The sequence below is a fragment of the Balaenoptera physalus genome (assembly GCF_965194825.1).
Source record: "Balaenoptera physalus genome assembly, chromosome: 5".
Classification (NCBI taxonomy): Eukaryota; Metazoa; Chordata; class Mammalia; order Artiodactyla; family Balaenopteridae; genus Balaenoptera; species Balaenoptera physalus.
This window is the reverse complement of record NC_138884.1, coordinates 69,430,379-69,446,579: the sequence shown is the minus strand read 5'-3', so window position 1 is coordinate 69,446,579 and position 16,201 is coordinate 69,430,379. Positions and strand designations below refer to the sequence as shown.

General features: G+C 36.9%; 1 protein-coding gene and 1 pseudogene across 16 annotated transcripts in view; one reads left to right on the top strand and one right to left on the bottom strand.

Moving 5' to 3' along the window:
* The window catches only part of ADGRL3 (adhesion G protein-coupled receptor L3), an 859,984-nt gene that overhangs the window by 463,442 nt on the left and 380,341 nt on the right, over positions 1 to 16,201 (top strand). For all 15 annotated transcript variants that reach the window (XM_082463707.1, XM_082463718.1, XM_082463716.1 and 12 more), the window contains one exon: positions 7,740 to 7,849. In XM_082463707.1, coding sequence (XP_082319833.1) covers positions 7,740 to 7,849 — 110 coding nt within the window. The remainder of the gene's footprint in view (positions 1 to 7,739; positions 7,850 to 16,201) is intronic.
* Positions 7,892 to 16,199, bottom strand: LOC309661836 (GTP-binding nuclear protein Ran pseudogene; annotated as a pseudogene). The gene has a single exon. The product of its transcript is annotated as a GTP-binding nuclear protein Ran pseudogene (transcript).

Sequence of the window (16,201 nt, the reverse complement as noted above, 5' to 3'; positions counted from 1 at the left end):
CATGAGTCTATTCTTAAAAATGGTTTTACTTATGGGATTAGTTTATTATTATATTAATTTATATAAATTAAATTTTTAGATATATTTTAATATTTAAAGTTTTTACTGATTTTATTTTTTAGGTTTGGCTAAAAGCATTTCAACACCATATGTTCACTGCCTATAAAATAAATAATATGATAATCAGTGAATTTATTTTACTACTGCCTAATTAAAGCTCTGTGGTTCTATTTTCTTAATTACTTTTTTATAAGAGAGTGAGTTTTTCCTACCAAATCGTCCTGTCTTCACATTGGCAATATCCTATGGGCCAGTTAATGTTGCTTAAGCAGTATTTAACTCCTAACTCAAAATCATGCTGTGTTCAATCACATATTAAATTAGTTAATATAAATAAACTGAATGAATTTTTTATTTTTTATTTTTTTAACATCTTTATTGAAGTATAATTGCTTTACAATGGTGTGTTAGTTTCTGCTTAATAACAAAGTGAATCAGTTATACATATACATATGTTCCCATATCTCTTCCCTCTTGCATCTCCCTCCCTTCCACCCTCCCTATCCCACCCTTCTAGCTGGTCACACAGCACCGAGCTGATCTCCCTGTGCTAGGCGGTTGCTTCCCACTAGCTATCTATTTTACGTTTGGTAGTGTATATATGTCCATGCCACTCTCTCACTTTGTCACAGCTTACCATTTCCCCTCCCCATATCCTCAAGTCCATTCTCTAGTAGGTCTGTGTCTATTCCCATCTTGCCCCTAGGTTCTTCATGACCTTTTTTTTTTTTTTCCTTAGATTCCATATATATGTGTTACCATACTGTATTTCTTTTTCTCTTTCTGACTTACTTCACTCTGTATGACAGACTCTAACTCCATACACCTCACTACAAATAACTCAATTTCGTTTCTTTATATGGCTGAGTAATATTCCATTGTATATATGGGCCACATCTTTTTTATCCATTCATCCGATGATGGACACTTAGGTTGCTTCCATGTCCTGGCTATTGTAAATAGAGCTGCAATGAACATTTTGGTACATGACTCTTTTTGAATTATGGATTTTTCAGGGTATATGCCCAGCAGTGGGATTGCTGGGTCGTATGATAGTTCTATTTTTAGTTTTTTACGGAACCTCCATACTGTTCTCCATAGTGGCTGTATCAATTTACATTCCCACCAGCAGTGCAAGAGTGTTCCCTTTTCTCCACACCCTCTCCAGCATTTATTGTTTGTAGATTTTTTGATGATGGCCATTCTGACCAGTGTGAGGTAATATCTCATTGTAGTTTTGATTTGCATTTCTCTAATTATTAATGATGTTGAGCATTCTTTCATGTGTCTGTTGGCAATCTGTATATCTTCCTTGGAGAAATGTCTATTTAGGTCTTCTGCCCATTTTTGGATTGGGTTGTTTGTTTTTTTGTTATCGAGCTGTATGAGCTGCTTGTAAATTTTGGAGGTTAATCCTTTGTCAGTTGCTTCATTTGCAATTATTTTCTCCCAGTCTGAGGGTTGTCTTTTGTTCTTGTTTATGGTTTCCTTTGCTGTGCAAAAGCTTTGAAGTTTCATTAGGTCCCATTTGTTTATTTTTGTTTTTATTTCCATTTCTCTAGGAGGTGGGTCAAAAAGGATCTTGCTTGATTTATGTCATAGAGTGTTCTGCCTATGTTTTACTCTAAGCGTTTGATAGTGTCTGGCCTTCCATTTAGGTCTTTAATCCATTTTGAGTTTATTTTTGTGTATGGTGTTAGGGAGTGTTCTAATTTCATACTTTTACATGTACCTGTCCAATTTTCCCAGCACCACTTATTGAAGAGGCTGTCTTTTCTCCACTGTATATGCTTGCCTCCTTTATCAAACATAAGGTGACCATATGTGCGTGGATTTATCTCTGGGCTTTCTATCCTGTTCCACTGATCTATATTTCTGTTTTTGTGCCAGTACCAGACTGTCTTGATTAATGTAGCTTTGTAGTATAGTCTGAAGTCAGGGAGCCTGATTCCTCCAGCTCCGTTTTTCGTTCTCAAGATTGCTTTGGCTATTCGGGGTCTTTTGTGTTTCCATACAAATTGTGAAATTTTTTGTTCTAGTTCTGTGAAAAATAGTGGTAGTTTGATAGGGATTGCATTGAATCTGTAGATTGCTTTGGGTAGTAGAGTCATTTTCACAATGTTGATTCTTCCAATCCAAGAACATGGTATATCTCTCCATCTATTTGTATCATCTTTAATTTCTTTCATTAGTGTCTTATAATTTTCTGCATACAGGTCTTTTGTCTCCTTGGTAGGTTTATTCCTAGATATTTTATTCTTTTTGTTGCAATGGTAAATGGGAGTGTTTTCTTAATTTCACTTTTAGATTTTTCATCATTAGTGTATAGGAATGCAAGACGTTTCTGTGCATTAATTTTGTATCCTGCTACTTTACCAAATTCATTGATTAGCTCTAGTAGTTTTCTGGTAGCATCTTTAGGATTCTCTATGTATAGTATCATGTCATCTGCAAACAGTGACAGCTTTACTTCTTCTTTTCCGATTTGGATTCCTTTTATTTCTTTTTCTTCTCTGATTGCTGTGGCTAACACTTCCAAAACTATGTTGAATAATAGTGGTGAGAGTGGGCAACCTTGTCTTGTTCCTGATCTTAGTGGAAATCGTTTCAGTTTTTCACCATTGAGGACGATGTTGGCTGTGGATTTGTCATATATGGCCTTTATTATGTTGAGGAAGGTTCCCTCTATGCCTACTTTCTGCAGGGCTTTCATCATAAATGGGTGTTGAATATTGTCGAAAGCTTTCTCTGCATCTATTGAGATGATTATATGGTTTTTCTCCTTCAATTTGTTAATATGGTGTATCACGTTGATTGATTTGCATATATTGAAGAACCCTTATATTTCTGGAATAAACCCCACTTGATCATGGTGTATGATCCTTTTAATGTGCAGTTGGATTCTGTTTGCTAGTATTTTGTTGAGGATTTTTGCATCTATGTTCATCAGTGATATTGGCCTGTAGTTTTCTTTCTTTGTGACATCTTTGTCTGGTTTTCGTATCAGGGTGATGGTGGCCTCGTAGAATGAGTTGCGGAGTGTTCCTCCCTCTGCAATATTTTGGAAGAGTTTGAGAAGGATAGGTGTTAGCTCTTCTCTAAATGTTTGATAGAATACGCCTGTGAAGCCATCTGGTCCTGGGCTTTTGTTTGTTGGAAGATTTTTAATTACAGTTTCAATTTCAGTGCTTGTGATTGGCCTGTTCATATTTTCCATTTCTTCCTGGTTCAATCTCGGCAGGTTGTGCATTTCTAAGAATCTGTCCATTTCTTCCAGGTTGTCCATTTTATTGGCATAGAGTTGATTGTAGTAATCTCTCATGATCGTTTGTATTTCTGCAGTGTCAGTTGTTACTTCTTTTTCATTTCTAATTCTATTGATTTGAGTTTTCTCCCTGTTTTTCTTGATGAATCTGGCTAATGGTTTATCAATTTTGTTTATCTTCTTAAAGAACCAGCTTTTAGTTTTATTGATCTTTGCTCTTGTTTCCTTCATTTCTTTTTCATTTATTTCTGATCTGATCTTTGTGATTTCTTTCCTTCTGCTAACTTTGGGGGGTTTTTTGTTCTTCTTTCTCTAATTACTTTAGGTGCAAGGTTAGGTTGTTTATTTGAGATGTTTCTTGTTTCTTAGGGTAGGATTGTATTGCTATAAACTTCCCTCTTAGAATTGCTTTTGCTGCATCCCATAGGTTTTGGGCCGTCGTGTCTCCATTGTGATTTGTTTTTAGGTATTTTTTGATTTCCCCTTTGATTTCTTCAGTGATCACTTCGTTATTAAGTAGTGTATTGTTACCCTCCATGTGTTTGTATTTTTTACAGATCTTTTCCTGTAATTGATATCTAGTCTAATAGCGTTGTGGTCGGAAAAGATACTTGATACGATTTCAATTTTCTTAAATTTACCAAGGCTTGATTTGTGACCCAAGATATGATCTATCCTGGAGAATGTTCCATGAGCACTTGAGAAAAATGTGTATTCTGTTGTTTTTGGGTGGAATGTCCTATAAATATCAATTAAGTCCATCTTCTTTAATGTATCATTTAAAGCTTGTGTTTCCTTATTTATTTTCATTTTGGATGATCTGTCCATTGGTGAGAGTGGGGTGTTAAAGTCCCCTACTATGATTGTGTTACTGTCGATTTCCCCTTTTATGGCTGTTAGTATTTGCCTTATGTATTGAGGTGCTCCTATGTTGGATGCATAAATATTTACAATTGTTATATCTTCTTCTTGGATCGATCCCTTGATCATTATGTAGTGTCCTTCTTTTTCCCTTGTAATAGTCTTTATTTTAAAGTCTATTTTGTCTGATATGAGAATTGGTACTCCAGCTTTCTTTTGATTTCCATTTGCATGGAATATCTTTTTCCATCCCCTCACTTTCAGTCTGTATGTGTCCCTAGGTCTGAAGTGGGTCTCTTGTAGACAGCATATATACGGGTCTTGTTTTTGTGTCCATTCAGCCAGTCTGTGTCTTTTGGTGGGAGCATTTAATCCATTTACATTTAAGGTAATTATCGATATATATGTTACTATTCCCATTTTCTTAGATGTTTTGGGTTTGTTATTGTAGGTGTTTTCCTTCTCTTGTGTTTCTTGCCTAGTGAAGTTCCCTTAGCATTTGTTGTAAAGCTGGTTTGGTGGTGCTGAATTTTCTTAGCTTTTGCTTGTCTGTAAAGGTTTTAATTTCTCCATCAAATCTGAATGAGATCCTTGCTGGGTAGAGTAATCTTGGTTGTAGGTTTTTCTCCTTCATCACTTTAAATATGTCCTGCCCCTCCCTTCTGGCTTGCAGAATTTCTGCTAAAAGATCAGCTGTTAACCTTATGGGGATTCCCTTGTGTGTTATTTGTTGTTTTTCCCTTGCTGCTTTTAATATGTTTTCTTTATATTTAATTTTTGATAGTTTGATTAATATGTGTCTTGGTGTGTTTTTCCAAGTGTTTATCCTGTATGGGACTCTCTGTGCTTCCAGGACTTGATTAATTATTTCCTTTCCCATATTAGGGAAGTTTTCCACTATAATCTCTTCAAATATTTTCTCAGTCCCTTTCTTTTTCTCTTCTTCTTCTGGGACCCCTATGATTCAAATGTTGGTGTGTTTAATGTTGTCGCAGAGGTCTCTGAGACTGTCCTCAGTTCTTTTCATTCTTTTTTCTTTATTCTGCTCTGCAGTAGTTATTTCCACTATTTTATCTTCCAGGTCACTTATCCGTTCTTCTGCCTCAGTTGTTCTGCTATTGATCCCTTCTAGAGTATTTTTAATTTCATTTATTGTGTTCATCGTTGCTTGTTTCCTCTTTAGTTCTTCTAGGTCCTTGTTACATGTTTCTTGCATTTTGTCTATTCTATTTCCAAGATTTTGGACCATCTTTACTATCATTACTCTGAATTTTTTTTCAGGTAGACTGCCTATTTCCTCTTCATTTGTTAGGTCTGATGTGTTTTTACCTTGCTCCTTCATCTGCTGTGTGTTTTTCTGTCTTCTCATTTTGCTTATCTTACTGTGTTTGGGGTCTCCTTTTCACAGGCTGCAGGTTTGTAGTTCCTGTTGTTTTTGGTGTCTGTCCCCAGTGGCTAAGGTTAGTTCAGTGGGTTGTGTAGGCTTCCTGGTGGAGGGGACTAGTGCCTGTGATCTGGTGGATGAGGCTGGATGTTGTCTTTCTGGTGGGCAGGTCCACGTCTGGTGGTGTGTTTTGGGGTGTCTGTGGCCTTATTATGATTTTAGGCAGCCTCTCTGCTAATGGATGGGGCTGTGTTCCTGTCTTGCTAGTTGTTTGGCATAGGATGCCCAGCACTGTAGCTTGCTGGTCATTGAGTGAAGCTGGGTCTTGGTGTTGAGATGGAGATCTCTGGGAGATTTTTGCCATTTGGTATTATGTCGAGCTGGGAGGTCTCTTGTGGACCAGTGTCCTGAAGTTCGCTCTCCCACCTCAGAGCCACAGCCCTGATGCCTGGCTGGAGCACCAAGAGCCTTTCATGCACACGGCTCAGAATAAAAGGGAGAAAAAATAGAAAGAAAGAAATAAAGAGGATAAAATAAAATAAAATAAAGTATGATAAAATAAAATAAAGTTATTAAAATAAAAAATAATCATTAAGGAAAAAAAAATTTTTTAAGTAAAAAAAAACCCAAAAAACAGACTGACAGAACCCTAGGACAAATGGTGAAAGCAAAACTATATAGACAATTTCTCACACAGAAGCATACACATACACACTCACAAAAAGAGGGAAAGGGGAAAAAATAATATATATTGCTCCCAAAATCAACCTCCTCAATTTGGGATGATTCATTGTCTATTCAGGTATTCAACAGATGCAGGTACATCAAGTTGTTTGTGGAGCTTTAATCCGTTGCTTCTGAGGCTGCTGGGAGAATTTTCCTTTCTCTCCTTTGTTCCAACAGTTCCTGGGTTTCAGCTTTGGATTTGGACCCGCCTCTGCGTGTAGGTCACCTGAGGGTATCTGTTCTTTGCCCAGACAGGACAGGGTTAAAGGAGCAGCTGCTTCAGGGGCTCTGGCTCACTCAGGCCGGGGGGAGGGAGGGGTACGGAGGCGGGGTGAACCTGCACGGCAGAGGCCGGCGTGACGTTGCAGCAGCCTGAGGCGTGCCATGCGTTCTCCTGGGGAAGTTGTCCCTGGATCACGGGACCCTGGCAGTGGCGGGCTGCACAGGCTCCCGGGAGGGGCGGTGTTGAGAGTGACCTGTGCTGGCACACAGGCTTCTTGGTGGCGGCAGCAGCAGCCTTAGCGTCTCATGCCCGTCTCTGGGGTCCTCGCTGATAGCCGCTGCTCGCGGCTGTCTCTGGGCCTCCTTTAAGCGGCGCTCTTAATCCCCTCTCCTCGCGCACCAGGAAACAAAGAGGTAAGAAAAAGTCTCTTGCCTCTTAGGCAGCTCCAGACTTTTTCCCAGACTCCCTCCTGGCTAGCTGTGGCGCACTAGCCCCTTCAGGCTGTGTTCACGCCGCCAACCCCAGTCCTCTCCCTGGGATCCGACCTCCGAAGCCCGAGCCTCAGCTCCCAGCCCCCGCCCGCCCCGGCGGGTGAGCAGACAAGCCTCTCAGGCTGGTGAGTGTTGGTCGGCACTGCTCCTCTGTGCGGGAGTCTCTCCGCTTTGCCCTCCGCACCCCTGTGGCTGCGCTCTCCTCCGCGGCTCCGAAGCTTCCTCGCTCCGCCACCCACAGTCTCCGCCCACGAAGGGGCTTCCTAGTGTGTGGAAACCTTTCCTCCTTCACAGCTCCCTCCCACTGGTGCAGGTCCTGTCCCTATTCTTTTGTCTCTGTTACTTCTTTTTTCTTTTGCCCTACCCAGGTACGTGTGGAATTTCTTGCCTTTTGGGAGGTCTGAGGTCTTCTGCCAGCGTTCAGTGGGTGTTCTGTAGGAGCAGTTCCACATGTAGATGTATTTCTGATATATCTGTGGGGATGAAGGTGATCTCCGCGTCTTACTCTTCAGCCATCTTCTGAACTCAGCCTGAATGAATTTTTTAATGTCTATTGTTTTTTTAGGTATACTATAGATATTTCCTCAACAAGTCTAAATCCCTAAATTGACCAAAACCTTATTTAAATCTGTGTAATTAGCAACTAAAATAAAATTGGTATTGGTGTTAATAATCATTTAACTATGTAGAAACTTACTATTTTTTTCATTTCTTCTCTTTTGACTTCAGGTGCAATAACAGAACCCAGTGTGCAGTGGTGGCAGGTCCCGATGTTTTTCCAGACCCATGTCCGGGAACCTATAAATACCTTGAAGTGCAGTATGAATGTGTCCCTTACAGTATGTATATTCCTGTACTTTTCTTTTAAAAAGGAAAGATATTAAGCTTTGTTTTGCATGCATTGACAACATAGTCTCTATGAAAACATAAAACTAATCACATAAATTATATTAAAACGCTGGCTAATTTTAATTTTTCAGGGTCTTACATTCTCCCCACCCTTCGAAGAATTAGGTGTTGCCTGCATGATCCTGCAGCATTTAATTTTGACTATACATTTCTGTATATCAGTATCTATTCTAAAACTCTTTTCTTAATGCAATATAAAATATTTAGAAAAAGGATGAAAGAGTGGTATGCCAGTACTATATCCCTCCAGGTCCAAGCAAACAGAAATGAAAGTGAATAATATACTTGTATATATAGTAGTATAGAAAATGATAAATCTTGAATTTGATAGGAGCAATTAAATCTAAGCTTCCTGTGCTGCCAATATGTTGAGAAGTAGAAATATATTCACCCAGAGGGAGGAGACTGGAAAGAAAATACAAGGATTACATGAACTAAAACACTCTTTAGAGAATGTATCTTTTACAGTCTCAAGAACTGTGTCTTTGCAACCTTTATGTCAGAAATGATATATACCAACAACTTTTCTTTTTTCTTCAGGAATAATGAAAAATCAATCAAAAATGACACATTCTTTTTGACTTTTTTATCCAAAGGTAGAATCATCATCTCAAAAGAAATATTTTTGATCTGACTAGTTAATTATTCATGGGATACCTTAGTGAAGATCACTCAGGAAATCCTGTATTCTCAAGATTTCCTGAGTGATCTTATGCACCTCATCCCAGAGGTAGAAAACTCCTGGGATCATAAACAAATCCCAGGTTCCAACTTCCCTTGACATCTCAGAAGAAACAAAGCATCTGGGGGTCAGCAAGTTTACTGTGTCAAGAGGTAGTTCTAGGCTTGCCTCACTGCTGTTTATTTAAAAAGCAGCACATTGCTCATGGGCTGTAAGTGTGTGTACTCCAATAACAATAGAGAAATTTGGCCAGCAAGAAATGAATTGAAATTTAAAAGTAATAATGAAAGCAATCGAGAAAATTTCATTGTTCCTTTATTTACAGTGTGATTGAATAGAGAAAGTTTATCTAGGGCAGTTTTATAAGCTTACTTTCTTTGTTGTGAAAAAAGCATAAGTGTATAGGTTTTATTGAAATCTCAATTGAGGTTATGCTTCTTATATTGTTATCTCCAGGAACCCTTCTATAAAAATATAAAGCTAAATGACCATTTATTGTTCATTAGTGATACTTTAAAGAAATAAAATTTGTAGTCCACTTTAGAACTGTGACAGTTATACTTAGGTTGCATAATAAGATCTTTGAAATATGTAGAATAGCTATTTCCAAAGGCATTTAAAAAAATATTAAATAAGGTGTGCCTCATTTTTAAAGACAGTTTTAAGAAACTTACAATCATATTATTGCAACATGAAAGCTGAAGAAGTTTTGTCAAATATTTTTTTCACAATTTTTAAAAATTAAAGAATTTCACAGCTGTTTCTTCAGTTTTCTGTATTTCTTCAGAATTCCTTTAAGGATAACTACTCCAAATTCCTCTGCCAAACTCATTCTGAAAAATCATCTTCTTAAATCATTTCAGTATAGATAAGAACTTGCTCATACACTTTTGTATAAAAGGATTGTGGTTTACCACAGATTTCCTCTCTCTTATAAATTTTTAGAGTTGGGCGATTTGATTCCTGAATATCCTATATTTTCAGATTTCTGGTAATCCTGAAAATGTACTGATTGCCTTAGAAGTATGTTCATATTATATTAAAATATTTATCTGATTGTTTCATTAAATAAGAATTATAAACACAGGTGCAACCACTTTCCAGTTTATACACAGTTTAATTTATATGATATAATTGTGTTTGTTTAAATTATCTTCAGTATGTTTCAGTTAAAAGTGTAATGCGTAACTGGAAACTCATTTAGAAAATTTAACATGAACTTAAAAGAAAATAATCCAAAAGAAAGTAAAAACCATAAAATAAACTATAGTGACTCATTTGAAAGGTAGGCTCGTTTAGTAGAAAAATGGCCAGATATCAGGAAGCCTGGTTACTTAACAAAAATTCTGGATCCTTTAGCTCAGGTAAGCTATTAAAATTTTCTGGATCTCACCTTATAGACTTTCCCTCATCTATAGTACAGTAGTCCCCTGTTATCTGTGATTTCACTTTCCTTGGTTTCAGTTATCCATGGTCAACCTCAGTCTGAAAATATTAAATGGAACTTTCCAGAAATAAACAATTCATAAGTTTTAAATCATGTACCATTCTGAGTAGCATGATGAAATATGCCATCCTACTCGAAACGTGAATCATCCCCCTGTTTAGTGTATCCACTATATATGCTACCCACTTGTTAGTCAGTCATCTGTAACACTTCAGCTGTCACACTATCATAGTGCTTGTGTTCAAGTAACTCATGTTTTAATGGCCCCAAAGCGCAAGAGGAGTCATGATGGAAATTTGGATATTTTCTTACTGTACCTAATTTATAAATTAAACTTTATCATAGATATGTATGTATAGGAAGAAAAACAGTGTATATAGGGTTTGGTGCTATCTGCAGCTTCAGGAATCCACTGTGGGTCTTAGAATGTACTCCCCATGGATAAGGGGTGGATTACTAACAAGTTATGATTTAGTTAATAATAAGCTCTTTTTCTTTTCTCCAGCATAAAAAAACACTGATTTTTCCAATGCTGAAAATATTCACTTATTAAAATAGCTTTCATTTATTAACATTTACTACATGGCTTATATGTTTACATACATTATTTTATTTAATTCTCACAGTCTCCTCCCTGTTAGGTATGAGTGTCAGCACTTTAGTGAAGAGGAAACATACTCAATAGGATAAGTAAAATGTTTCATGTAAAATGTAGAATAGCTAGGAAATGGCAGAGCCAAGAGTTGAGTTTGTCTGTAATACCTGTTCTTAAGGATGCAGCTATAGTTCTCCCCATAGATTTTACCCTTTATATTTTCAAGAGTTATTCAGTGGTGTTCAATATTTAACTTTCATCAGTACAGTAATGGTACATAGTGAAAGCAAATGCTTCAAGGGCCCGGACCCTTTTTCTTCTTTCTTTTGCTACTTACTTTTAAGAGGTTTGTATTCTTTTCTTAAAACAGCTGAATCACTGCAACTTTTATTTTCCCAAACACCTATTGAAGCTTTATGGCAAAGACTAATGTGTGCTATAAAAATGCCACCGACAATTTAGAATGAGGCTCTTATCTAAGTAGTAACTTAAAAAGTTGTTTAAATTACCTGTATTATAGGAGAAAATCATTGTACTTAATTAATATGCTTGTTAAAAGACCCTATTATATTAGTAGCAGACAGACTTCATATTTAGGGTTCAATATTAATATTTGAAAATTTTCTAACTGAACAACTGAATAAACAACCAAACAACAAATACTCTTAGGTTCTGTTTGTTATATAATTTAATAATATCCATTTTCATTTTGAATTTAAGATGACAAACTGCAGTGTATATGGTGATATACTTTGTTATGAATGTTTTGTTAATATTGATATGTGGAAAAATATTACTGATATTTTCTTTTTTTATATATGCTCTGTGTGTATATGTTTCTATGGTACTATTGATTTTTAAGGTGATACTTTTTCATGGAAAATATAGAAAGAAAATATAAAATATAGAAAAACAAAAATATATAGAAAAACATATCAATATTAACGATATGTAAGTATATAAGAGGTAATATAGAAAAATTCAACAAAGTTTATTGTATCACACAGGAGAAGGGAAATTAAAAACATCTAAGGTAAGCTTGCAATAATTTTTGCAGAGTTTTAGGAGTCAGTAAATCGGTGTATAAATGAACACTGAAATTTTTAAGAGGACTTTAACCTAAATCAACCAAATGGTGTGGCTTGTTTTGAAAAGATGACAGTAGGAAATAAAATAAGGAAAATTAGGAATTTTAAACAATTTAGTGAGGCTACTGAATTTGTCTTATACTCAGTTTTTTGAGTGTCTTGTACTCAGTTTTTTCCAACTCACTAAAGTTGTATTTAATCTTTTCTTTCTACTGTCTGTAATTTCTTGTTTGGGTTCAACAGATACCCTGTTTTGGGGACAGTTGAATCAATACTTTTCTCTGTTCCTGTGACACCTTAGTTCCAGTATGACTTTTATAGCCTTGCCTTTTCTTTTGAGGTTTGATTTTCCTCCTTCATGATATTTCCTCCCCAGGAGATGACCCAAATATTCAAGAGGTTAAACCTCAGCATTTACCAATGCCACAGTTTTGTTTTCGCAGCTTCCTTCTTCTCACCCCATCCCATCACTTCTAGCCTGATTTGGGATGGAAATTGTGGCATCTTTAAGTAGAGCTTCCTTCATTTAGCCAGTTTACAGGGATGACTTGTGTTAGAGAAAAAACAGTAAAACAACTAACCACCTATATAGAGTATTTCTGAGCAAAAAATCTTTACTTTAGCTTTACTTTATATCCTGCTGATAATTTGTCTTTCTTCCAAGGCATACAGTTTCACACACATTACACTCAAAAAGTGTTTGTCTTCTCTCACAGTCCAGCATTTCTCTTCAGTTCTTTGTTTCTTCTCTTTAAAAAAAGTACATATTATTTATTGTAGTAATCTTCTCTCCTGGTAGATTTTCTTCGAAATAGATGGGGGAAGCACACAATTGGAGAGCCACTAGAAATGAGTGTTTGGTTAAACCAATCTTATTTTATAGCACTTACAGACTTTCTCACCATTCATATTAGCCATCTGAAGTTATGTATGTGATTGTCATTATGGAAAGACATGCAAAACAAGTAATGTTGGAAATTCATATTTACAATTAATTATATAATCTGTTATTTTGTCTTTTTTTACTAAAAGAAAAAAGTACTATCTTTCAGCATTTAAAATGAACAAAAGCCTTCAAATATTTAATTATAAAGAACTAAATACATTTTGCAACTAATATTCAACTGAGTGCATATTTTAATATGTTCACACTTTGGTTCCTATTATGTAAATAAATAATTACACATTTTAAAACTCATGCTGAAATTAACCCATATGTTAAATTTTAAAAATATCACAGAATGTCAAGATATAATTTGATTCCCAATGCCTCAGTACCTTTTCCAGTTTCTGATACATAGGAGACATTCAATAAAGGCATATTGAATGTTTGAAAGAAAAAAGGAAATATGGTCAAAATTTAATCCTCTAAAATCATTATGTTCATTGCTAAAATGATAAACAAAAGAAACTCTTGTCTACACACAAGACCTTATTAATTCAAAGGGAAGATCTATGGTAAAAAATATAGATTATATGAATTTTAGTTTTTCCAAATTGTTTGATGTTGTAATTGTATTCCTCAAGAATGCTAGAATGCTCCTAGCAACCAATTTGTTTTTCATATTATTCTTCTGTATGCCTCCATATAATGTAGCAAGTATTGTCCCTTTATAAGAGGAATGTCAGTTATCTAAATTCTTTTTTAGAATGATACTTATAACAAGAACAATAAAATTCTTCCTTTCTTCTTTTTCTTCCCACCACAGTTTCTTTCTTTTTTCTTTTCTTTTCTTTTCTTTTTAGATATTTGAAATACAACTTTATTCTGATTCTAAACAAAAAGGAATGGGAATGACAGTAACAAACAAGATTCCACCACTGAATACTGTGATGTGACTGTAGCAGTCTTATATTTGGAACTCAAGGAGGAAACAACTGTGTTCCAAAACACCTAAATATGCAGGTCCAAAAAAATGAAGATTTTTTTTTTTTTTTTTAACTGCTACATTCACTCCGAAGCCCATTCATCTCCTTCAGCATCCCAAAGATTAAGCACATGTTCTGCTTAGCTATATAATAAAGTGGCAAACACACTGCACCACTGATATCACAGGACAGTTGCCTATAAAACTAGACTTCTGACGCTGGGCTCCAGCTTCACTTTCTCACAGGTCAGCATCTTCATCCGGGAGGGCAGTTGTCTGAGCAACCTCCAGATCGTGCTCTTACTGCGCTGCCAACGCTGGGTCCATGACCACCTCTGGCGGGGCGAGAGCAGGCATGGCGATGAACTCCAAGTTAGGGTCTCCCATCAGTTTTCTAGCAAGCCAGAGGAAGGGCTTTTCAAAGTTGTAGTTACTTTTGGCAGAAATGTCATAGTACTGAAGATTCTTCTTTCGGTGGAAGACAATTGACTTTGACTTAACCTTTCTGTCCTTAATATCCACTTTGTTGCCATACAACATGATGAGGGTGTTTTCACACACTCGTACCAGATCTCTATGCCAGTTAGGCACGTTCTTGTAAGTAACTCTTGATGTTACATCAAACATTATAATGGCACCTTGAGCTTGGATATAATAGCCATCTCTCAGTGCACCAAGTTTCTCCTGACCAGCTGTGTCCCATACATTGAACTTAATAGGTCCTCTGTTGGTATGGAACACAAGGGGATGGACCTCAACACCCAAGGTAGCTACATACTTCTTCTCAAATTCATCAGTCAGATGACGTTTCACAAATGTAGTTTTACCAGTACCACCATCACCAAACAATGTAAGTTTGAACTGAAGTTGGGGTTCTCCTTGGGCAGCCATCGTGATGTTAACGCGGGCGGGGGCTGCAAGGGCGCGCCATGGCGACGGCGTCTGGGGCGCTGCTCCCCAGCCCGGCTCCCCCAGCCCCCAGGGACCGGCTCATGGCTGCTCCAAGCGCAGACCGGACGGAGCGGAGGCCCGCTCGGCGCGGAGGCCGGGGGCCAGTTTCTTTCTTAAATAGTTTCTACTTGACAGTATCTTGCACCTAACATAGAATTCATAAAACTTTTGCAAGTGAATCAGTAATTACTTAATAGTTAATTTAAACTTTTATTGTATGTCCCAAATATGAAATATTCATAAAAATTGCTATTATAAGTTTGGAAAACAGGAAGCGTAGGTGGACTATATACTTTCTTAGAAGTTCTCACCCTAAATTCTCTCCTATTCTTGTCTAGCTGCTTCATATGTTTATGGAAATTATTCTCAGCTAGATTATATCATTTGCTTTCAAGACCTCCCTCTTTTATCTTCCTTTCATCACACAACGTCTATTGCAGACCAGGCACTATGCTAAACACTAGGTAGAATGCTAGGATAAAAATTCTGCCATAGAGGAATTTAGCCAAATGAGGCTCAAGGTCCCCAAAGTTACACTGTTCCTAGTTCAGCAAAGCAACTGAGCACTTCATGTTAGCAGTACACCTAGAAGACATGCCCATCCCATAGCGGCTGATGTTTGTAGGGGGTGTGTGTGGGGGTATATCTTCAGGGAAGGTTTACTAGAGGAGATGACTCTTGAGCTGAATCTTAAAGAATGAGTAGACTTTAAAGAGAAGGGCAATCATTTTTGGCAGATGGGACAATGTAAGATAAGTAACTGTTATCGTGAATATAAAACCAAAACAGTTTGGTGTTTGCATGAAAAACAAAACACAAGAGTGACAGGAGATGAACCCATAGATGGGCAGGGTAGAAATCATGACTTACCTGTATGCTGGGATTCTTCTGAGCCCTAATACCCATCACAGTGTGGAGCACAAAGATAATAAACTATTTTTAATGTAATTAACTAATATATTAATAAGAAATACTTGTTTGCAAATCTGCAAAAACCAATTTTGACTAATTTAAGTTGAAAAATGAAGCCTTTTGTGGCAGGAGGGAGGGTGGGAAATACAAAGTAATAGTTCCAGAATCAAAAGAAGAAAGGTGAAAAACAGGTCTGAAAAAATAAGATCCAGTGATGCAGAGAGCAAGAGTTAGTGGACAGTCTCTTAAGTACTCTGCGTTTGGATGAATCAGTTACCAAAATGGTCCATCTGATCTAAGTCCTGTAATGATCTAGACTAGGACATCAGGACTGCATGAAATTCAGTTGTTTCCAAGGAATGAGAATGGGGCTGGCAAAGAGCCTATATATAATTAGAAAGAAACAGATCCCTCAGTAGACTTTTGAGCAAGGGCTGCAGGTTAGTGGTCCTGGACCAGATTCAGCCTGCAGAGGGTTTCCTTAGGTCTCCCAAATCCCTAAAACTCAGATTTAACCTGAAGTCTGGAGAAACACTGGACCTGTATTCCCTTGGGCAACAATAGACTAGAGCTGAGTAGGTGCTGCACCTTTTAAACAGGGTCTATTCTTTGCTATTTCCTGTAATTTCCATTACTTATTTTATTGTACCTGGTTCATTATACTCTTTTAAAATATCTCCTGGCTTCTGAATATACTTAAATTTGCAACTCTTGTTCTAGAGTTGTATCTAGTTGTATC